The sequence below is a fragment of the Schistocerca nitens genome, chromosome 5, assembly GCF_023898315.1.
Source record: "Schistocerca nitens isolate TAMUIC-IGC-003100 chromosome 5, iqSchNite1.1, whole genome shotgun sequence".
Lineage (NCBI taxonomy): Eukaryota > Metazoa > Arthropoda > Insecta > Orthoptera > Acrididae > Schistocerca > Schistocerca nitens.
Window position 1 is genome coordinate 44,315,893 of NC_064618.1, and position 25,038 is coordinate 44,340,930.

At 44.9% G+C, this 25,038-nt stretch overlaps 1 protein-coding gene across 1 annotated transcript in view; it reads left to right on the top strand.

Moving 5' to 3' along the window:
- Window positions 1–3,737: 3,737 nt before the first annotated feature.
- The window catches only part of LOC126260270 (polyglutamylase complex subunit TTLL1-like), a 73,043-nt gene continuing 51,742 nt past the window's right edge, over window positions 3,738–25,038 (top strand). The window contains exons 1-2 of the mRNA XM_049957596.1: window positions 3,738–3,844; window positions 22,356–22,421. Coding sequence (XP_049813553.1) covers window positions 3,738–3,844; window positions 22,356–22,421 — 173 coding nt within the window. The remainder of the gene's footprint in view (window positions 3,845–22,355; window positions 22,422–25,038) is intronic.

Sequence of the window (25,038 nt, forward strand, 5' to 3'; positions counted from 1 at the left end):
AGTAGATTTGCTGCATGAAAATTCGCTGTCCAATAAAAACTATTGGCCCAACTAGGACACAAACCTGGAACCTGGCCTCCAACGGGAAATGCTGTTTTGTCCTACTGAGCTATCCAGGCACAATTCACTGCCTGCCCCCGCAGCTTTATTTCAGGCACTTCCTTTTCCTACATTCCAAATTTGACAGAAACTCTCCTGAATACCTTGGTCGATAAGCAGTCCTGGAAGAAAGGATGGCGCAGAGAAATCATTTATCCACAGCCCATGGGAATGCTTCTAGTAAGAATCTTTCATCTGCATCGGAGTGCGTACTGTTTTAAAAATCTTTGGATGATTGAACCTGTGTGATGCACTGGGACACGAACGAGGAACCTTGCCCGTCATCGGCAATACTCTTACCTACTGAGACATCCCGACTCTTCTAGCAACCTCAGATCGCAGCTTCACCTCTCTCAGTACCTTCTCCCTGCTTTCCAGACGCCACGGCTGAAGCAGCACTTCTGGAGGGAAGGACAGTGCAAAAAGATAGATTCATCACAGCAGAGGACACTGATTTCGGAACCTTCATTATTCGTGTGAAAAGTACCACAAGAAAAAGTAATTCAGCATAAAGAATATGAAATATACATGGGAAAATTACTCAACTGACGATATATAATGAAAGAAATTAAAATAAAGGCTTATGAAACACTAAAAAGAACTTAAATGGCGATATTCAAATATTTGCATCTATGTACATCAAAATACTACAGTCCGTTTGTTTAAAATCGTTAATCTCAGAAAGTTCTTGTGCGATTGCTTTGAAATTTTGACATAAAGTTGCATTCAAATAAAGTCGTGTTTTTAGGTACCTACTTCATGTATAGGGTACTCAAAAAAGTGCTGAATAGTTAGATATGTGAAGTACGCATCGAAACAAGGAAAGTAAGTCAAATAAACGCGGTTCTGGGAAAGCATACATTCTTAGATAAACACGAGTTTATACACTGAAGAGTCAAAGAAGCTGGTACACCTGCCCAATATCGTGTAGGGCCCCCGCGAGCACGCGGGAGTGCTAAAACACGACGTGGAATGGACTCGACTAATGTCTGAAGTAGTGCTGGAGGGAACTGATGCCATGAATCCTGCAGGGCTGTCCATAAATCCGCAAGAGTAGGAGGTGGTGAGGTCTCTTTTGAACGGCACGTTACAAGGCACCGCATATTCATGTCTGGCGAGACTGGAGGCCAACGGATGTGTTTAAACTCAGAAGAGCGTTCCTGGAGCCACTCTGTAACAATTCTGGACGTGTGGGGTGTCACATTGTCCTGCTCGAATTACCCAAGACCTTCGGAATGCATGATGGACATGAATGGTTGCATGTGAACAGACAGACGTGTCACCTGTCAGAGTCATATCTAGACGAATCAGGTGTCCCATATCACTCCAACTGCACACGCCCCACACCATTACGTGCCTCCACCGGCTTGAATACTCCTCTGCTGACATGCAGGCTGCATGGATTCGTGAGGTTGTCTTTACAGCCATACACGTCCATGCACTCGGTACGATTTGAAACGAGACTCATCCGACCATGCAACATGTTTCCAGTCATCAACAGTCGAATGTCGGTGGTAACTGGCCCACGTGAGGCGTAAATCTGTGTGTCGTGCAGTCATCAAGGGTATACGATAATGTTTCGTTGAATGGCTCACAAGCTGACACTTCTTGATGGCTCAGCATTGAAATCTGCAGAAGTTTCCGGAATAGTTGCACTTCTGTCACGTTGAACGATTCTCTTCAGTCGTCGTTAGTCCTGTTCTTGCAGGATCTTTTCCTGGCCGCTGCGATGTCTAACTCACAGTATTCTACCTACCATTAGTTGATCTGCAATCAGCTGTGCAGTTCGAATCGTGTTGTAGGGTACGTTAGTTTTTGCCGTGTTCGTGTGCTTTACTGTACAGTACTATTAACCCTGGATACGTATCAAGGTGTTTTACCTTCTTCCAAACGCGGATTTACTGTTGTGTACTGTGTGTACTGTTATTGCGCTGTTTTTATTTGGAAATAGTGTTGTATATTCGAATTTTCTCTCTGCCACCACTTGTTAGCAATGAAAGCCTACTAGTCGACATGTGAAATGGCGGATATGTTATTCGCTATGGTTTAGCAAATAGACTTAGCCTGCGAACCCGTGCCCTCTATGATGGAAAACATCCAAAGCGCAGTGGCTTCTTAGCTGTTCGGAAGACTTTTCCGGCGTCTGAGGGACACAGGCTCCCTTGTACCTCGTAAGGCTCCGCATAGACCTCACACTTGACGTGGTGGATCGTGTGCTACGTTCGGAGTGTGAAACCCCTGGGGACCAGTGTTCGGTAATTAGCAGCAGCAGCAGTAGCAGGCGCGTCGCAGTCTCTGATCTGGGGCTACCTCATGAACAATTGCTGTATCCACATCATATTCAGCCCGTTCAGCCTCTAAGGCCACATCATGGCAGACGGCGGGTCTGTCAATGACTGTTACAGAAGTGTGCCGCAAATCCACTGTTCAGATGCGAGATTTTGTTTACCAATGAGATAGGTGCTTTGAATTTCCTTAACCAGCATTTATGGGCAGATGTAAATCCCCAAGCAATTCAGGAAAGAGGGAATCAACACCGATTCTCAATCAACATATGGGCAAGTGTACTTGGCGATAGATTAATAGGACCATAAGTGCCACCACAAAGGTTAACTGGGGCGCAGTATCTTGACTCTCTCAATAATGTGTTACCTACCTTGTTGGAGACTGTGCTACAACAGCAACGGTTACAAATGTGGTTCATGCATGATGACGCACCAACACACTTACGTCACAGTGTGCGCGAACAGCTGACGCAAAAGTTTCACGACAGGGGTCGTAGGGAGGGGGGGCGGGGAGGGGGCAGCCGCATTCCTTGGCCTGCTCATTCCCCAGACTTCAACGCCCCCCCCCCCCTCCCCCAAGGATTTTGGTTAGGGGAACACTTGAAGTAACTGGTCTACGCCACGCCAATCAACAATGTGTGGACACGACATGGTCGGGTTTTCAGTGCGTGCCAGTAGACACAATAACAATCGGGTGTACTTCCTTACGCCGGAGGGCAGGCGGGAGAGCCTTCATGAATCGACGCCACATTGAACACCTCCTGTTCAGTTCAAATGGCTGTAAGCACTATGGGACTTAACATCTGAGGTCATCAGTCCCCTAGACTTAGAACTACTTAAACCTAACCTAACCTAAGGACATCACACATGCCCGAGGCAGGATTCGAACCTACCACCGCAGAAGCAGCGCGGTTCCAAACTGAAGCGCCTAGAACCTCTTGGCCACAGCGGGCGGCTAACAACTCTTGCAACATGCATTTATCGCAGAATGTATGCATTTCCGGACCCATGTTTGTAGTATCTATGTTACCTAGACAAATGTATTCCCAGATTCGCGCAGTCCGGAACCGTGCGCTTGCTACGGTCGCAGATTCGAATCCTGCCTCGGGCATGGATGTGTGTAATGCCCTTAGGTTAGTTAGGTTTAAGTAGTTCTAAGTTCTAGGGGACTGATGACCACACCAGTTGAGTCCCATAGCGCTCAGAGCCATTTGAACCATGTTCCCAGATTTCGTGACTCCACCTTAATTATTTTTCGGTGCTGCTACTGCTCTTTCTATCAGAGTATATTCTTGTAAGAGTTTTGTATCTCTGTTCCTTCCACTTATGCTTTCCTTTGCATTCACAGGCAACATGAAAGTCCACTACTGCAATGACCTGGAAAAACTTGTGCTGGACGTCAACTTCCAGAAACGCGGCTGGAGAGCGGTTGAACCAGAAGATGACTGGAACTTTTACTGGTAAGATCTGTATCAATTCCTGTTTGATTAACTTGTTCTGCCAGGCCACTTAGTATTTCTAGCAAAATTTTTCTCTCTTTTTCGTCCTGTTTCATTGGAAAGGAACTACATATACACTGCGTCACAAAAAAAAAGTGAAGCACATAGAATGGGAACAAACGAAATGGAACTTCATGGGTTGAACGTGTATGTGATTTTATATCAGAAATCGAGTCGTATTTACAAAGAGCTTAGCGATACGAACCCACTTACCACGCTTACCATTATGACGTTCCACGCTGACCCCCATCCCCCACCCCTCATCGCTTCGTTTGTGATGCCACTGTATCCTCTCCTTCAACAACCTGGCTCAGAACTGCTGTAACTCTTCCTTGATATCCCGGACACTGGTACTGAGACGAGTTGACGTCCGAATTGGTCCCACAGAAGTTCTACGGGGTACAGATCTGGGCACTTTCTGGCCATGGGAGTACTTCAACACAGTACAACGCCGCGCAGCGTAACAGTGCGGTCTCGGGCGCGTTGCCACGGTTTCCACTGATCACCTCGTCGGAGGTTCGAGTCTTCCCTCGGGCATGGTTGTGTGTGTTGTCCTCTGAGTAAGTTGGTTTAAGTTAGATTAAGTGGTGTGTAAGCCTAGGGACCGATAACCTCAGCTGTTTGGTCCCACAGGAACTTACGACAAATTTACACAATACAACCAGTCCATAGAGACACATGCCATGTGTGAAGGAGCATTGTTTTCTTGAAAAATGGCACCATGATGAGAAGTAGTGCATGAAGACCAAGGATACCCGTGACGCAGCACCCAGCCATCACAGTTCCCTCAGTCACTATTACCCGTGACCCGAAGTCATACCTGACCATACCACGACGGCAGGAGTAACACCGCTGTGCGTCTCCAGAACACTGGAAAAATGGGACCTCTCACCAGGTCATCGCCATAGTCGCTGAAAACGTTTATCAGGGGTGGTGAACAAACGTGATTCATCCCTGAACACAATGCGAAGCCGTTCATCAGCAGTCCAGCTCTGCTGTCACGGCACCACCCCATACGCAGCCGTTGGTTTTTGCGATGTACACGGTAGCCTGTCCATAGGAGGGTGAGTCTCCATTTTCTCTGCTGCTAGTCTCTGACCAATGGTGCGGTACGGCACAAGAATGTTGCACGCAGCCCATTACTTGTTCACGGATGGCAGTCATAGATAGGAAGAGGTTACGATGAGCTTGGTGCACCAGTACAGCGATCTTCTCATGTGGTGATGAAATGTGGTGGACCGGAACCTTGACAACGCGTACGTATACCCTGACATTCCCATACTGGCCAGCATTAGGCTACTGTCACATAAAAAAGGCCCACATATCTCGATGTTGCCCGGTACGATTAGCCGACAAAATAAAGACCCACACAGAGGCCCCTTTCAAACACTGTCAGCTACTGTCTCATACGAGTATGGAACACCTCGATGTCCTCGCTTTACTCGTCTCTTACACACTTACAAGACCTGGCAACAACACAGACCATGCTGGCTGACGGAGGTTCTACCTGTCGTTGTTTTTGTTGTGGTCTTCAGTCCAGAGACTGGTTTGATGCAGCTCTCCATGCTACCTTATCCTGTGCAAGATTCTTCATCTCCCAGTACTTACTGCAACCCACATCTTTCTGAATCTGCTTAGTGTATTTATCTCTTGGTCTCCCTCTACGGTTTTTACCCTCCACGCTGCCCTCCAATGCTAAATTTGTGATCCCTTGATGCGTCAGAACATGTCCTACTAACCGGTCCCTTCTTCTAGTCAAGTGTGCCACATACTCCTCTTCTCCCCAATTCCATTCAATACTTCATCATTAGTTATGTGATCTACCCATCTAATCTTCAGCATTCATCTGTAGCACCACATTTCGAAAGCTTCTATTCTCTTCTTGTCCAAACTAGTTATCGTCCATGTTTCATTTCCATACATGGCTACACTCCATACTAATACTTTCAGAAACGACTTCCTAACACTTAAAACTATACTCAATGTTAACAAATTTCTCTTCTTCAGAAACGCTTTCCTTGCCATTGCCAGTCTACATTTTACATCTTCTCTACTTCCACCATCATCAGTTATATTGCTCCCCAAATAGAAATCTCCCTTACTTCTGTAACTGTCTCTTTTCCCAATCTAATTCCCTCAGCATCACCAGACTTAAATCGACTACATTCCATTACCCTCGTTTTGATTTTGTTGATGTTCATCTTATATCCCCCTTTCAAGACACTGTCCAATCCGTTCAACTGCTCTTCCAAGTCCTTTGCTGTCTCTGACAGAATTACAATGTCATCGGCGAACCTCAACGTTTTTATTTCTTCTCAATGGATTTTAATACCTACTCCGAATTTTTCTTTTGTTTCCTTTACTGCTTGCTCAATATACAGATTGAATAACATCGGGCAGAGGCTACAACCCTGTCTCACTCCTTTCCCAACCACTGCTTCCCTTTCATGCCCCTCGACTCTTATAACTGCCATCTGGTTTCTGTACAAATTGTAAATAGCCTTTCGCTCCCTGTATTTTATCCCTGCCACGTTTAGAATGTGAAAGAGAGTATTCCAGTCAACATTGTCAAAAGCTTTCTCTAAGTCTACAAATGCAAGAAACTTAGGTTTACCTTTTCTTAATCTTTCTTCTACGATAAGTCGTAAGGTCAGTAGTGCCTCACGTGTCCCCATATTTCTACGGAATCCAAACTGAACTTCCCCGACGTCGGCTTCTACTAGTTTTTCCATTCGTCTGTAATGAATTCGCGTAAGTATTTTGCAGCTGTGACTTATTAAACTGATAGTTCGGTAATTTTCACATCTGTAAACACCTGCTTTCTTTGGGTTTGGAATTATTATATTCTTCTTGAAATTTGTGGGTATTTCGCCTGTCTCATACATCTTGCTCACAAGATGGTAGAATTTTGTCAGGACTGGTTCTCCCATGGCCATCAGTAGTTCTAATGGAATGTAGTCTACTCCCGGGGCCTTGCTTCGTCTAAGGTCATTCAGTGCTCTGTCAAACTCTTCAAGCAGTATCGTATCTTCCATTTCATCTTCATCTACATCCTCTTCCATTTCCATAATATTGTCCTCAAGTACATCGCCCTTGTATCTATATACTCCTTCCACCTTTCTGCTTTCCCTTCTTTGCTTAGAACTGGGTTTCCATCTGAGCTCTTGATATTCATACAAGTGGTTCTCTTTTCTCCAAGGTCTCTTTAATTTTTCTGTAGGCAGTATCTATCTTACTCCTAGTGAGATAAGCCTCTACATCCCTACATTTGTCCTCTAGCCATCCATGCTTTAGCCATTTTGCACTTCCTGACGACCTCATTTTTGAGACGTCTGTATTTCTTTTTGCCTGCTTCATTTACTGCATTTTTATATTTTCTCCTTTCGCCAATTAAATTCAATATTTCTTCTGTTACCCAAGGGGTTCTACTAGCACTCGTCTTTTTACCTACTTGATATTCTGCTGCCTTCACTACTTCATCCCTCAGAGCTACCAATTCTTCTTATACTGTACTTCTTTCCCCCATTCCTGTCAATTGTTCCCTTATGCTCTCCCTGAAACTCTGTACAATCACTGGTTCTTTCAGTTTATCCAGGTCCCACCTTCTTAAATTCCCACCTTTTTGCAGTTTCTTCAGTTTTAATCTACAGTTCATAACCAATAGATTGTGGTCAGAGTCCACATCTGCCCCTGGAAATGTCTTACAATTTAAAACCTGGTTCCTAAATCTCTGTCTTACCATTATATAATCTATCTGATACCTTCTAGTATCTCCAGGATTCTTCCAGGTATACAACCTTCTTTTATGATTCTTGAACCAAGTGTTAGCTATGATTAAGTTATGCTCTGTGCAAAACTCTACCAGGCGGCTTCCTCTTTCATTTCTTAGCCCCAATCCATATTCACCTACTATGTTTCCTTCTCTCCCTTTTCCTACTGACGAATTACAGTCACCCATGACTATTAAATTTTCATCTCCCTTCACTACCTGAATAATTTCTTTTATCTCGTCATACATTTCATCAATTTCTTCATCATCTGCAGAGCTAGTTGGCATATAAACTTGTACTACTGTAGTAGGCATGGGCTTTGTGTCTATCTTGGCCACAATAATGCGTTCACTATGCTGTTTATAGTAGCTTACCCGCACTCCTATTTTTTTATTCATTATTAAACCTACTCCTGCATTACCCCTATTTGATTTTGTGTTTATAACCGTGTATTCATCTGACCAAAATTCTTGTTCTTCCTGCCACCGAACTTCACTAATTCCCACTATATCTAACTTTAACCTATCCATTCCCTTTCTAAAATTTTCTAATTTACCTGCCCTGTTAAGGGATCTGACATTCCACGCTCCGATCTGTAGAAAGCCAGTTTTCTTTTTCCTGATAACGACGTCCTCTTGTGTAGTCCCCGCCCGGAGATCGGAATGGGGGACTATTTTACCTCCGGAATATTTTTCCCAAGAGGACGCCATCATCATTTATCCATACAGTAAAGCTGCATGCCCTCGGGAAAAACTACGGCCGTAGTATCCCCTTGCTTTCAGCCGTTCGCAGGACAAGCACAGCAAGGCCGTTTTGGTTAATGTTGCAAAGCCAGGTCAGTCAATTATCCAGACTTTTGCCCCTGCTACTACTGAAAAGGTTGCTGCCCCTCTTCAGGAACCACACGTTTGTCTGGCCTCTCAACAGATACCCCTCCGCTGTGGTTGCACCTACGGTACGGCCATCTGTATCGCTGAGGCACGCAAGCCTCCCCACCAACGGCAAGGTCGATGGTTCATGGGGATGTAGGCACTGCAAGTCTAATCATTTCGTACCTGCCGATTGTACGTACGTGGACGAATTTACCTTGACATCCAACCATGTCTTCTAGGTGCTTCACTTTCTTGTCAGGCACTATATTTCTTATAGCTTTCACTTTCTGCTGCGAACAGTGTAGCAAACTGTTCGTAGTCATACACCTTGCATCGGCCAGTGGGACCAAGAGGATCCCAAATAGGAATATTTGGGAAGCTATTACCAGTTCCAGCATTTGCCTTGCTGCCAAGGGTAACCTTACAACGTCTGTCGTTAATACGGCGATTAAGCTTTGTATCTGTCACGTTCTAATTTTATGCTTCCGCGTATATTTTGTTGTTGTTGTGGTCTTCAGTCCTGAGACTGGTTTGATGCAGCTCTCCCTGCTATTCTATCCTGTGCAAGCTTCTTCATCTGCCAGTCCCTACTGCAACCTACATCCTTCTGAATCTGCTTAGTGTATTAATCTCTTGGTCTCCCTCTACGATTTTTACCATCGACGCTGCCCCCCGATGCTAAATTTCTGATCCCTTGGTGCCTCAAAACATGTCCTACTAACCGATTCCTTCTTCTAGTCAAGTTGTGCCACAAACTTCTCTTCTCCCCAATCCTATTCAATACCTCTCATTAGTTACGTGATCTACCCACCTTATCTTCAGCATTCTTCTGTAGCACCACATTTCGAAAGCTTCTATTCTCTTCTTGTCCACACTAGTTATCGTCCATGTTTCACTTCCATACATGGCTACACTCCATACTAATACTTTCAGAAACGACTTCCTGACACTTAAATCTATACTCGATGTTAACAAATTTCTCTTCTTCAGAAACGATTTCCTTGCCATTGCCAGTCTACATTTTATATCCTCTCTAATTCCACCATCATCAGTTATTTTACTCCCTAAATAGTAAAACTCCTTTACTACTTTAAGTGACTCATTTCCTAATCTAATTTCCTCAGCATCACCCGATTTAATTTGACTACATTCCATTATCATCGTTGTGATTTTGTTGATGTTCATCTTATATTCCCCTTTCAAGACACTGTCCAATCCGTTCAACTGCTCTTCCAAGTCCTTTGCTGTCTCTGACAGAATTGCAATGTCATCGGCGAACCTCAAAGTTTTTACTTCTTCTCCTTGAATTTTAATACCTACTCCGAATATTTCTTTTGTTTCCTTTACTGCTTGCTCAATATACAGATTGAATAACATCGGGCAGAGGCTACAACCCTGTCTCACTCCTTTCCCAACCACTGCTTCCCTTTCATGCACCTGGCTCTTGTAACAGCCATCTGGTTTCTGTACAAATTGTAAATAGTCTTTCGCTCCCTGTATTTTACCCCTGCCACCTTCAGAATTTGAAAGAGAGTATTCCAGTTAACATTGTCAAAAGCTTTCTCTAAGTCTACAAATGCTAGAAACGTAGGTTTGCCTTTCCTTAATCTTTCTTCTAAGATAAGTCGTAAGGTTAGTATTGCCTCATGTGTTCCGCGTATATGTGATGATCTAATTATGATAATAGTGTCATTTTTATACTGTAACTTCTGTGGAATCATCTGAATTGCAACATTCTAAAATCCAAGGTGGTAATGCAACTCTTGTGAATGTAAGATGTTGTCGTTGTTGTGGTCTTCAGTCCTGAGACTGGTTTGATGCAGCTCTCCATGCTACTCTATCTTGTGCAAGTTTCTTTATCTCCCAGTACTTACTGCAACCTACATCGTTCTGAATCTGCTTAGTGTATTCATCTCTTGGTCTCCCTCTACAATTTTTACTCTCCACGCTGCCCTCCAATACTAAATTTGTGATCCATTGATGGCTCAGAACAGGTCCTACCAACCGATCCCTTCTTCTAGTCAAGTTGTGCCACAAACTTCTATTCTCCCCAATCCTATTCAATACCTCCTCATTAGTTATGTGATCTACTCATCTAATCTGCGGCATTCTTCTGTAGCACAACATTTAGAAAGCTTCTATTCTCCTCTTGTCCAAACTATTTATCGTCCATGTTTCACTTCCATACATGGCTACACTCCATACAAATACTTTCAGAAACGACTTCCTGACGCTTAAATCTATACTCGATGTTAACAAATTTCTCTTCTTCAGAAACGCTTTCCTTGGCATTGCCATTCTACATTTTATAACCTCTCTACTTCGTCCATCATCAGTTACTTAGCTCCCCAAATAGCAAGGCTCCTTTACTACTTCAAGTTTCTCATTTCCTCATCAAATTTCCTCAGCATCACCCGACTTAATTAGACTACATTCCATTACCCTCGTTTTGCTTTTGTTGATGTATGTAAGATGTAACGTTTATTTAAATTAGATCCTCTAAATGTATGATGGAATATGACCTAGCATCTGTGGGTGTAGCTTGGTAGCTGCTTGTTCTCACGAAAACCTATTGATGATTACCATTACACTAACGTAATACATTAAATTCGTATACTAAAACTAACTCTCCACAACCTCTTACCTGTCTACACGTAGTTACGGACACAGTTTCGGAATCGTATAGAAAATGATCAATAATCACTGTTCCCTAAACATATCTAAGAATTGTTAATCAAGGCCACAAAATTGTAAGCCTGCCTGCACAACGTAAGATCTGCTTTCCTCTGCTCTGCCATAGTGCGTGTAGCAAATCAGTAAGCAGCATGTAGATCTCAAACCAATCCAGATTCAGTGCAATGCGCTGCTAAACAAATGCCTACTGAATAAATGAAGCTAAGTGCAACGCATGCATAAAGTTTTAAGAAACTAATCACGCGATTGAGTAATGCGTGTTCTGAAATTTCATACTCGGTAAGCCGTCAGCCATCAAGCTGAAATATGTAAGTTTGTGCTCAAGTAAACAAAAAACCTACTTGAATCTAAAGATAAATTGGAATGGAAATGAAGTAAAATTCTTCTTGACAGAGCGTAGGGGAACCTCAGAAAAAACACAGTTAAAGAATTTCAGTTATATTTGAGTGAAAACTTCTTGCCTGTTTTAGGTACCACCGTTAACAGTAAGATGAACACAAGTACGATACAGGAAGCTTTATCGATGCACTAAACAGTTCTGACAATACGTTATCTCTACATTACGTATATTTAAAAATGACAAAAGTTATCTAAATAATTCCTGAATACATTCATGGTAAACTTGAAAGTCTTCCGAAATAAAATTTTGCTAACCACGAATTTCATACCCACGTAATAACTCACTAAATGAGTCAATTATCGTAAACATTTTGAGCGATGATTGCTAAAGCCGAATTGCACATTGGATAGCAAATCGTTTAATATAAAATGATCAATTATCCTTGTACACACAGTCTTTTCAATAACTTTAGCAAAAACTGATTGCATATAAATAGGTCTAAAATTGTCTACATTGTCCATTTCTCCCTTTTTATAAAGCGGCTTTGCTACTGAGTGTTGTGTCTAGACAAGACAGCCTAGACACAATGAGAGGAAGCCGAAAGGCACGCGCTTAAACTCACGCAGGCTGGCGTGAGGTCTGAAACAGGATACGTAATGAATGCTATAAAGAAAAGTACGTAGCTTATGGAATACTTAACTTTAATCCACATTTGTAGAACATCGCTCCTGATGATACATTAATAGAATCTCAATATCAGTTGAATACGGCGCCTTGCTAGGTCGTAGCAAATGTAGCTGAAGGCTATGCTAACTATCGTCTCGGCAAATGAGAGCGTATTTGTCAGTGAACCTTTCCTTGAAAAGTCGGCTGTACAACTGGGTCGAGTGCGAGGACGTCTCTCTAGACCTGCCGTGTGGTGGCGCTCGGTCTGCAATTACTGACAGTGGCGACACGCGGGTCCGGCGTATACTAATGGACCGTGGCCGATTTAAAGGCTACCACCTAGCAAGTGTGGTGTCTGGCGGTGACACCACACTGAGTACTTTAATCGTTCAGGAAACTGACCATTCATAAAGGAAAAATTACAAATATTCCTAAATACAGGGCTAACATGTGCAGTGCAGTACTTTAATACTCTGCGATGCCCTTCATTATATCCATGAGAATCCTTAGTCTTCAGTGATTTAATTATTGACTGAATCTTCCACTTGTCTGTATCACAGAGGAGTATTTCAGATATCAATATCGGAAAGGCATATGCAAAGAGAGTAACATGATTCCCTGTAGGAACTAAATTTTTACTTAATTCACCAGCAACGTTCAGAAAATGATTGTTAATTACTGCATATATATCTGATTTATTAGTAACAAAAATATTTTTACTACGAACTGGCTTTACATCGTCAACATTGTGCTGCTGACCAGACACTTCCTTCACAACTGACCATATGGTTTTAATGTTATCTTGTGAATTGGCTATTCTATTTGCATACCACTTACTCTTTGCATTCCTAATAACATTTCTAACCAAATTACAATATTTTTTGTAATGGGCTACTGTAGCTTGATCGTGACTGCGTCTAACATTTTTATACTCTTTTCCTTCCTAATAACATTTTTAAGCACCTTACAATATTGCTTGTAATGGGCTACTGTAGCATGACCGGGACTGCGTCTAACATTTTAATACTCTTTTCCTTCCTAATATCATTTTTAAGCAACTTACAATAATGTTTGTAATGGGATACTGTAGCTTGATCGTGACTGCGTCTAACATTTTTATACTATTCCCGCTTTGTTCTACATGATATCCTTATCCCACTAGTCAGCCACCCTGGCTGCCTTTTACTGCTAGTACCCCGTTTAGTACGTTCTAATGGAAAGCAACTCTCAAAGGGCATGAGAAATGTGTTAAGGAATGCATTATATTTGTCATCTATGTTATCGGTACTATAAACATCCTGCCACTCTTCTTCTTTGACGAGGTTTAAAAAACTCTCTGTTGCTGTTGGATTAACTTTCCTACACACTTTGTAATTATATGCCACATTCGTTTGAGTACAAAAGCCTTTTAGTGTTAAAATTTGTGCATCACTGTCTGAAAGGCCATTCAGCCTTTTACTAACTGAATGCCCATCTAGTAATGAAGAATGAATAAAAATATTGTCTATGGCTGTGCCACTGTTCCCCTGCACCCTAGTTGGATAAAACACAGTTGAATCAGATCGTATGAATTTAGGAAACATACCAACATTATTTTTCTTGCACCATCATATACAAAATATATATTGAATAACACAACATTCAAATATCTGTTTAGTGCAGTGCCGCGATACTTCTATGGACTCAAATGGAATACTGTTTTTTACGTACATGGCCACTCTCCCACCCCGTAATGAACTCCTTGAAAAACAGCCAGCTAATCTATATCCTGGTAAAGGAAGACTCTGAATTGTCAAATTATTTACGTGGTGCCCCGATATACCAATAATTTCAGAGACAACATCTACACTCCTGGAAATGGAAAAAAGAACACATTGACACCGGTGTGTCAGACCCACCATACTTGCTCCGGACACTGCGAGAGGGCTGTACAAGCAATGATCACACGCACGGCACAGCGGACACACCAGGAACCGCGGTGTTGGCCGTCGAATGGCGCTAGCTGCGCAGCATTTGTGCAAAATGGCTCTGAGCACTATGGGACTCAACTGCTGAGGTCATAAGTCCCCTAGAACTCAGAACTACTTAAACCTAACTAACCTAAGGACAACACACACATCCATGCCCGAGGCAGGATTCGAACCTGCGACCGTAGCGGTCGCGCGGTTCCAGACTGTAGCGCCAGAACCGCTCGGCCACCAGCGGCCGGCAGCATTTGTGCACCGCCGCCGTCAGTGTCAGCCAGTTTGCCGTGGCATACGGAGCTCCATCGCAGTCTTTAACACTGGTAGCATGCCGCGACAGCGTGGACGTGAACCGTATGTGCAGTTGACGGACTTTGAGCGAGGGCGTATAGTGGGCATGCGGGAGGCCGGGTGGACGTACCGCCGAATTGCTCAACACGTGGGGCGTGAGGTCTCCACAGTACATCGATGTTGTCGCCAGTGGTCGGCGGAAGGTGCACGTGCCCGTCGACCTGGGACCGGACCGCAGCGACGCACGGATGCACGCCAAGACCGTAGGATCCTACGCAGTGCCGTAGGGGACCGCACCGCCACTTCCCAGCAAATTAGGGACACTGTTGCTCCTGGGGTATCGGCGAGGACCATTCGCAACCGTCTCCATGAAGCTGGGCTACGGTCCCGCACACCGTTACGCCGTCTTCCGCTCACGCCCCAACATCGTGCAGCCCGCCTCCAGTGGTGTCGCGACAGGCGTGAATGGAGGGACGAATGGAGACGTGTCGTCTTCAGCGATGAGAGTCGCTTCTGCCTTGGTGCCAATGATGGTCGTATGCGTGTTTGGCGCCGTGCAGGTGAGCGCCACAATCAGGACTGCATACGACCGAGGCACACAGGGCCAACACCCGGCATAATGGTGTGGGGAGCGATCTCCTACACTGGCCGTACACTGGTGATCGTCGAGGGGACACTGAATAGTGCACGGTACATCCAAACCGTCATCGAACCCATCGTTCTACCATTCCTAGACCGGCAAGGGAACTTGCTGTTCCAACAGGACAATGCACGTCCGCATGTATCCCGTGCCACCCAACGTGCTCTAGAAGGTGTAAGTCAACTACCCTGGCCAGCAAGATCTCCGGATCTGTCCCCCATTGAGCATGTTTGGGACTGGATGAAGCGTCGTCTCACGCAGTCTGCACGTCCAGCACGAACGCTGGTCCAACTGAGGCGCCAGGTGGAAATGGCATGGCAAGCCGTTCCACAGGACTACATCCAGCATCTCTACGATCGTCTCATGGGAGAATAGCAGCCTGCATTGCTGCGAAAGGTGGATATACACTGTACTAGTGCCGACATTGTGCATGCTCTGTTGCCTGTGTCTATGTGCCTGTGGTTCTGTCAGTGTGATCATGTGATGTATCTGACCCCAGGAATGTGTCAATAAAGTTTCCCCTTCCTGGGACAATGAATTCACGGTGTTCTTATTTCAATTTCCAGGAGTGTATAAGCTGTTCATTAATTTTATCTCCAATACCTCTTATATTTTGATGAAACACGCCAATTTCTTCTCTACTTTGAAACATGACGTCCTCTGAAGGTGAGCCCTTAGTTTGAGGGACTTCCTTTAAGCAGGTCTACCTATCAGCTGGCTTAAATCTAAAAAAATTGCAGCTCTAACACAAACTACTACAGGAATTTTTCCATGAGTGACCCAACCACCACCCACTACACTGTCACCTACTAGCTTTGCCAGTCCCCGCTTCCCATACCTATTGAAGTGCAGGCCATGCCTAGTGAGACATGATCTACCGATAGACTCAACTGGCAGTACTGAAATGTGGCCCATGTCGTCTGCCATCAGTGCCTTCTCCAGCCCCATGTCAACGCGCCTAACAGCCGCATTAAGATGAGGCCGAGCATGAAGTTGAAACAGTTGCACGAAATGCACATTAGTGCCAATAGTGGCTATCTTGCTAGTATCGTGTCGGATGTCGTTTTGTCAGGCGTAGTGCAGAAACCGGACGTGGTATAGCCTTTATAAGTCAATGAACGTTCCGAGCAGAAGTACTGAGCCATGCTGCGTCTATAGCTGTCCATAATTGCGAAAGTGTTGCCAGTGAAGGAGTTTGTGCACGAAACGACCTCCCGATTATGTGTCATAAATGTTCGATGGGTTTCATGCCGGGCGATGTGGATGGTCAAACGGCTCTGAGCACTATGCGACTTAACACCTGAGGTCATCAGTCCCCGAGAACTTAGAACTACTTAAACCTAACTAACCTAAGGACATCACACACATCCATGCCCGAGGCAGGATTCGAACCTGCGACCGTAGCGGTGACGCGGTTCCAAACTGAAGCGCTTAGAACCGCACGGCCACACCGGCCGGCTGTGGATGGTCAATCCTTAGCTCAGATTGTCCAGAAGGTTCTTCAAACCAATCGCGAGCAACTGTGGCCTGGTAACATGGCGTATTGTCATTCCTAAAAAGTCCATCGTTGTTTGGGGACATGAAGTCCATGAATGGCTGCAAATGCTCGCCAAGTAGCCGAACACAATCATTTCGTCAGGATCGATTCAGTTGGACCAGGGGATGCAGTCCTGGCCATGTAAACACAGCCCACACCATTATGGAGCCACCAACAGCTTGCGGAGTGCCTTATTGTCTACTCAGGTCCACGGCTTCGTGAGGTCTGCACCACACTCGATCCCGACCATCAGCTATTATCTCCCGAAATCAGGACTCATCCGACCAGCCCACTAATGTTCATTCGTCTAGCGTCCAACCGACACGGTTCCGAGCCCCCATTTCACCGCCGTGTACTCATGTATATATTCGTCATACGTCCCACACTGATCTCTGCGGTTATATCACGCAATGTTGCTTGTTTGTTAGCACTGAAAACTCTACACAAACGCCGCTGCTCTTGGTCGTTAAGAAGACCGCCGGCCACTGGGTGGTAGTGAGACGTAATGCCTGAAATTTGTTCTCGGCACACTCTTCACACTGTGCATTTCAGAACTTTGAATCGACTAACGATTCTCGAAATTGAATTCCCCATGCTTCTTGCTTCAGCTACCATCCAGTTTAAAGTCTGTTAATTCCCCCACCGGCCGGAGTGACTGAGCGGTTCTAGGCGCTATAGTCTGGAACCGCACGACCGCTACGGTCGCAGGTTCGAATCCTGCCTCGGGCATGGATGTGTGTGATGTCGTTAGGTTAGTTAGGTTTAAGTAGTTCTAAGTTCTAGGGGACTGATGACCTCAGAAGTTAAGTCACATAACGCTCAGAGCCATTTGAGCCATTTCTTAATTCCCGTCGTGCGGCAATAATCACGTCGGACATTTTTCACTTGAATCACCTGACTACAAATAACAGCTCCGCCAGTGCTCTGCCCTTTTATGCCTTGTGTGTGCGATACCTCCGCCGTCTGTATATGCGCATATCGCTATCCCGTGAGATTTGTCACCTCAGTGTGTAGTCACATGTGTAGTGTACCTTACTGTGAAGCGAATGCATCTTTTGTTCAAGTTATTGTGTTTTGGTATTTCTGACAGGCTACTTCTCACAGCTGTTCTCTAAAGTAGCTACAAGATACGTGACAAAGAGAACAATAGGTAACTAGTACGTACTAATTTTTTGTACTTTTCCTTGTCCTAACCGAGAAATAGAAGCGGGTCACAGAGCTCCGGTGCATTAAAGTGTTGTTGATGCTTTCAGTTAAATATAGTTAAATATGTCAGTAGTTTGGGAGTGGTGCAGAGGAAATATCTATGGGGAACAGTTCTACTGCTCTTCACCCTCTAGGCAGAGCGGACTGTTCGAATACCATCTACTTGAGAGTCAGATGTTTCTCAGCCAAATATCAGCAAGCTGTGAGTGGGGCAAAGGAGGGTTCAGTTTGGAATATGTGGACGGAGTTTTACTGTACTCACAATCAAGGAAAACCTTACAGCATTACTTTTATTTTATGTTTGATAAAAGAGAAGAAATACAGATTGAACAACAGACAAATGGAAGATTGTAAAATATTATTTACTTCTTTCATTATTTTATACTTGTTTGACAAGTGGATTAAGATCTTCCAGTGCATCGGACCGGACGTTTTAGATTTTCAACCAACCAGTTGATAGTAACACTAGAAAAGATACACAGATTTATGAAAAATAAACAAGAATTGGTGTAGCACAGATAGGAAAACGTGTAAAACACTATTAAATAAACTAATGGAGGAAATGATGATTATATGTGTCCAAATTTGTGGTTAGTAAGTTACGACAGTAACAGTTAGCAATGTTCAGAGGATTGAACATGTAGCTACCGTTACTTGAAAAGATAAGACATTGATTTGGTTCTGAAAGTGAGGACATGTGTAAAAGGTCACATGTTTCAGACAGGTTGTTACAGTCATGATATAGCTTATGCAAAATTTTCTGTAAGGTTTAGAGGAAACAAAGGTATACGCAAAGAGAGGGGTGTTTACGAGATGGTTTAATTGGTGCTGTTTATGCAGTACATTTAGCATTTGTACACGTGTGTGGGTTTATATCACAAAGCAAAGCGTAGAAGAAGAATAGCACCAACAACATTCATTTAATAAATCTGAGCGTATCAACCTTTAGCCACTGAACTGTTGATACTTACCAGCAGTCGTTCTGTTGATGTTACGAATGGACCAGGAAAGGAAGAAAATGATAATCGGTGCAGAAACGCTCTCCGACACACAATGGAAATAAGGCTGTGCCGTTTACATAAAAATGTACATATTGAGGCAATAGAACTCCGCTCTCGTGGTTCTACTTCTGTTCAGAACGGCGCGATCGTAAGTCTGAATGTGTAGTCACTCACAGTGATGAGAACAAGATCTGTGGCCTATGGAACAGTGGTATGAGGTTATCCTGCAGGGTTTACCTTAATATGTTTCGGGAACGATGAAGTTCGGTAAGACTGTGAGATGAACTGGAGCTGTTGTCGTTGCTTTTCGCTCCGACTTTTAGATGTGCTCAACGGCACACGGAATGGTAGAGCCGAGTTTTGAGATACAGTCACATATTCCTACAGGAAGTAGTATTCGTGAAAACTAGAACAAAGTTCCTGTAATCACATGTCCGGAAACCATTTTATGGCAAAATATCATCCAGTCCATCCTCTCATTCCCATATACAGGGTGTTTCAAAAATGACCGGTATATTTGAAACGGCAATAAAAACTAAACGAGCAGCGATAGAAATACACCGTTTGTTGCAATATGCTTGGGACAACAGTACATTTTCAGGCAGACAAACTTTCGAAATTACAGTAGTTACAATTTTCAACAACAGATGGCGCTGCGGTCTGGGAAACTCTATAGTACGATATTTTCCACATATCCACCACGCGTAGCAATAATATGGCGTAGTCTCTGAATGAAATTACCCGAAACCTTTGACAACGTGTCTGGCGGAATGGCTTCACATGCAGATGAGATGTACTGCTTCAGCTGTTCAATTGTTTCTGGATTCTGGCGGTACACCTGGTCTTTCACGTGTCCCCACAGAAAGAAGTCACAGGGGTTCATGTCTGGCGAATAGGGAGGCCGCTCCACGCCGCCTCCTGTATGTTTCGGATAGCCCAAAGCAATCACACGATCATCGAAATATTCATTCAGGAAATTAAAGACGTCGGCCGTGCGATGTGGCCGGGCACCATCTTGCATAAACCACGAGGTGTTCGCAGTGTCGTCTAAGGCAGTTTGTACCACCACAAATTCACGAAGAATGTCCAGATAGCGTGATGCAGTAATCGTTTCGGATCTGAAAAATGGGCCAATGATTCTTTGGAAGAAATGGCGGCCCAGACCAGTACTTTTTGAGGATGCAGGGACGATGGGACTGCAACATGGGGCTTTTCGGTTCCCCATACGCGCCAGTTCTGTTTATTGACGAAGCCGTCCAGGTAAAAATAAGCTTCGTCAGTAAACCAAATGCTGCCCACATGCATATCGCCGTCATCAATCCTGTGCACTATATCGTTAGCGAATGTCTCTCGTGCAGCAATGGTAGCGGCGCTGAGGGGTTGCCGCGTTTGAATTTTGTATGGATAGAGGTGTAAACTCTGGCGCATGAGACGATACGTGGACGTTGGCGTCATTTGGACCGCAGCTGCAACACGGCGAACGGAAACCCGAGGCCGCTGTTGGATCACCTGCTGCACTAGCTGCGTGTTGCCCTCTGTGGTTGCCGTACGCGGTCGCCCTACCTTTCCAGCACGTTGATCCGTCACGTTCCCAGTCCGTTGAAATTTTTCAAGCAGATCCTTTATTGTATCGCTTTTCGGTCCTTTGGTTACATTAAACCTCCGTTGAAAACTTCGTCTTGTTGCAACAACACTGTGTTCTAGGCGGTGGAATTCCAACACCAGAAAAATCCTCTGTTCTAAGGAATAAACCATGTTGTCTACAGCACACTTGCACGTTGTGAACAGCACACGCTTACAGCAGAAAGACGACGTACAGAATGGCGCACCCACAGACTGCGTTGACTTCTATATCTTTCACATCACTTGCAGCGCCATCTGTTGTTGAAAATTGTAACTACTGTAATTTCGAAAGTTTGTCCGCCTGAAAATGTACTGTTGTCCCAAGCATATTGCAACAAACGGTGTATTTCTATCGCTGCTCGTTTAGTTTTTATTTCCGTTTCAAATATACCGGTCATTTTTGAAACACCCTGTATCTGTTATGTACAAGTAGACACTATAGGCAGTTCACATTGCATACCACGTGTTATGTATTGTGAGTTTAAACCGGGGACCTAGAAACGACGGAGAGGTTTCGTCCCACCGTAGCCCTCAGTGGTCGACAACTCCACAACAGGCCACAGCAGTCCACCCACCCCACCGGCGCCCCACACCGAACCCAGGGTCATTGTGGAGTTCGGCCACCCGTGGACCCCCCAGGGAACGTCTGATGCCAGACGAGTGTAACCCCAACTGTTTGAGTGGTAGAGTAATTATTGTGTAGGCGTACATGGAGACAATGTTTGTGCAGCAATCGCCGACATAGTGTAACTGAGGTGGAATATGGGAAAGCAGCCCGCATTTGCCGAGGTAGTTGGAAAACCGCCTTCAAAACCAGCCACAGGCTGGCCGGCACACCTGATCTCGACACTAATCTGCAGAGCGGATTTGTGACGGGGACCGCTACGCCTACCCGCTCGGAAAGCAGTGCGTTAGACCGCGCGGCTAGCCGGACGTGCTTGCTTACCACGTACTCTGTCGCATTATTCGGCTCTTCTTCACAGTAAATCACGCACTCTTTCAAATACACCTTCCTCCGTTGTAAATGCGTCACATGCATTTGTCACATGCTCCTGTAACGTCTGCAGGTTGTGGATGTATCAGGCATACACAAGTGTCTTTGAATGTCCCCATATCCAGAAATACAGTGAGTTCAAATCCAATGAACAGCGAGGTTATGCTACTGGAATTTCTCGACCAATCCATCACGTACGAAACGTTGCGGTGAGGTCCTGTCGCTAGATCAGTAGAAAATTTGGAGATCGTCCGCCGTGCACAAAACACAGTCGTTGTCTTTTCGCAGCTCAATTTCTGCAAGGGTGCTGGTAACTCATTGCACAAAAGTCGGTGATACGTAGCGCATGTTAATATCTTTGGTATCGTGTATGCTTCGAATGTCTTGTCAGCGACGATTCCTGCCGAGACTCTGAAGCTGACGAGATCCTCATGTCTCACCTCCACTGCAACTGGAGCATCCGTATCTGCTGAAATGTGAGTATTGTAATAATTTAGTTGCCATCACTTGTGAATCTTGCCTCATATGTATACAAAATATTGGCCAAGAACTGCGAATCTTCAACTGCGCACATTTCAAAAGGGACTGAATTCCAGCCACATCATTATAGGAAGTTACTTACTGTAAAAATATGAGACACTTTATTTTAAACACCTGTACATATGGAAACATTTTAGGTAAGAGCTTTAAATACAGTTGTAAGATTCATTTGAACACAAAGAAAAACAACGAATTAGTAACTTTTCTTAAGTGTAACTGTTATTGCAGTTTAAGAAAAGGCATGAAATTTCTAATACTATCAGGATAAATCAAAAAATTAGTAAGCATCATTTGTTAATATAAAATGAAACTAAACTGAAACTTTTATCTTTAGGGCGAGTACTCAGACGTGCCGCAGCATTTTCGGCGTTGAAAGCGGGATGCGGCTGAACGATTGGCAGTAAGTACACTTCTGTTTCCCACCTACATTCAGTTTCAACTTTTAATATACAGCCGTTCTATTGCTTATTGGTAATAGTACATGTTGCGAAATCCTTTAGCATCCGTGGTATTACGTGATAGTAATGTTAGATACTGTGAGGCCCCTTGGTGTAGTAATTGCATTATGTAAGTGTCTAAGACTACACCTACATTTCTCCCAGTCCGATCCACTGCGACGTCGGCCGACGATCGGACAACGTCGGAAGAAGAACAAACACCCAGATTAAATTGTAAGTCCAGACACAAAAGAATTAAAGGCATTAGCTGCAAGTGGACACTGATTTACTTCAATGCGGCAAGTTAGACAGTTGTACCAGATCGGGAATCGAACCCAGGTCTCTTGCCTACTAGGCAGATGCGCTGACCACTACACCATCCGGACGCAGTGGTAGCTACAACCGTGCCCTCTGTCAGATCCAAATTTTCAACTTACGCCACACACTACTGAGGTAGTGCCCTTGCTCATTAGCCTCATAACTCATGGCATCTCGCCGATTCCCATAAGATTTAGAGCTTAGTGTGCATCTGCACTGAAGAGATCATTGGCCTTCATCGCCTTAATTACAGAGCCAGTAAAAATAGTACAACCTTGCCATGATTTATTGTTGGAACAGTGCATGCTGAGTACGTGAAATGATTACGTTTGCAGATCAAGAGCACAAGCTCTTCTGAGGTACCAGGCATCGACCCTTCGTGAAACACCCGTATAAGCACGTGCTGTAACCACCACGTGCGGCAGTGCAGAGGCGGCAATGCAGTCGCTGTCTCCGGCATTCAGTCGGTCATTACAGGTGGCGAATACTGTCCTGACATACGTTCTGCCACTCCTGCTCGACCTGTTGGCATAGTTTCGTTAGTGATGTTGCTTGACAAGTCGCACTAGCCACTTCTCGTCCCATCATATCCCACACATGCTCGACTGGAGAGAAGTACAGGGATCTGGTTGGCCGGAGCAGTTGCTGCACATCTTGATGAGCACGTTGCGTTTCTCGAGGAGTGAGTGGGCGTGCATTATCGCGTGGGAACAACACATCACCTTCCTACTGCAATAACGACAAAAGAACGGGTCAATAACATTCTGCGGATACCGAGAGCTTTTTAAAGCGTCCTCCAGAAATATCAAATGTGAGCGAGAGTTTTAGCTTATCGCACCCAATACCCTAAGTCCTGGGATGGGGCCAGTGTGTCTTCCATGAATGCACTCTACGAAACAGCGTACGCCAGGTCTACGTCGTACGCCCAAATGACCACCACATGCGTGCAGGCAGAATCTGTTTTCGTCGCTGAAGACCACGGCGCGCCATTCCATCTTACAAGTGACCCTCTGACAGCACAAGTCGAGCCGTGCGCGTCTAGGCTGTGGCCTGAGTGGAAGACGAGCTAGAGGTGTGCGTGGCCGTAGACCTACTGCTGATGACCGGCTCAGAACAGTTCGTGTTGAGACGTGTGGGCTCACAAGCCATGTTATCTGTGGTGCGGTAGCTGTACGAGCTGATCTGCCAGTGCTGCCCTTACAATACAAAGATCCAGGCTGGAGTCTGTGCTGCGTGAACGCCCAGAACCTCCTCTACGGTGTGAGAAAGGTCACGTGACCATTGATACCAGCATCGTTGCACAGTGGATGCAGCGTGTCCAAATTGTGTGGCAATTCTCCCGAAGGACCATCCCGCCAATTGGAAGGCCACAGTCTGATCCTTTTCAAACTCATTCATTTGGCTGTAGGAAGCACGATAGCATCTCCGTGGCGTGGTTGCCTGCTTGCTTCACACGTTTGCTCCACACTGAGCCTTATGGCTGTGAGAATTCCCACTTAAAGGGTAGTCATGGATGGCACTCTGGTAGGTGTGACACGACGCTATCCGTTGGCGGAGGACGTTGTAACCACTATTAGTACAGTTACCATCCCCCGGTTGGAAAATGCCATCACCAGGTCAAAATCGACGTCGTACTTCAATGTGCACTACTTCATTTTTACAGTACTGGCCATTAAAATGGCTACACAACGAAGATGACGTGCTACAGACGCGAAATTTAACCGACAGCAAAAAGATGCTGTAATATGCAAATTATTAGCTTTTCAGAGCATTCACACAAGTTAGGCGCCAGTGGCGACACCTACAACGTGCTGACATGAGGAATGTTTCCAACCGATTTCTCATACACAAACAGCAGTTGACCGGCGTTGCCTGGTGAAGCGTTGTTGTGATACCTCGTGTAAGCAGGAGAAATGCGTACCATAACGTTTCCGACTTTGATAAAGGTCGGATTGTACCCTATCGCGATTGGGGTTTATCGTATCGCAACATTGCTGCTCGCGTCGGTCGAGATCCAATGACAGCTAGCAGAATATGGAATCGGTGGGTTCAGGAGGGTAATACGGAACGCCGTTCTGGATGCCAACGGCCTCGTATCATTAGCAGTATAGATGACAGGCATCTTACCCGCATGGGTGTAACGGATCGTGCAGCCACGTCTCGATCCCTGAGTCAACAGATGGGGACGTTTACAAGACAACAACTATCTGCACGAACAGTTCGACGACGTTTGCAGCAGCATGGACTATCAGCTTGGAGACC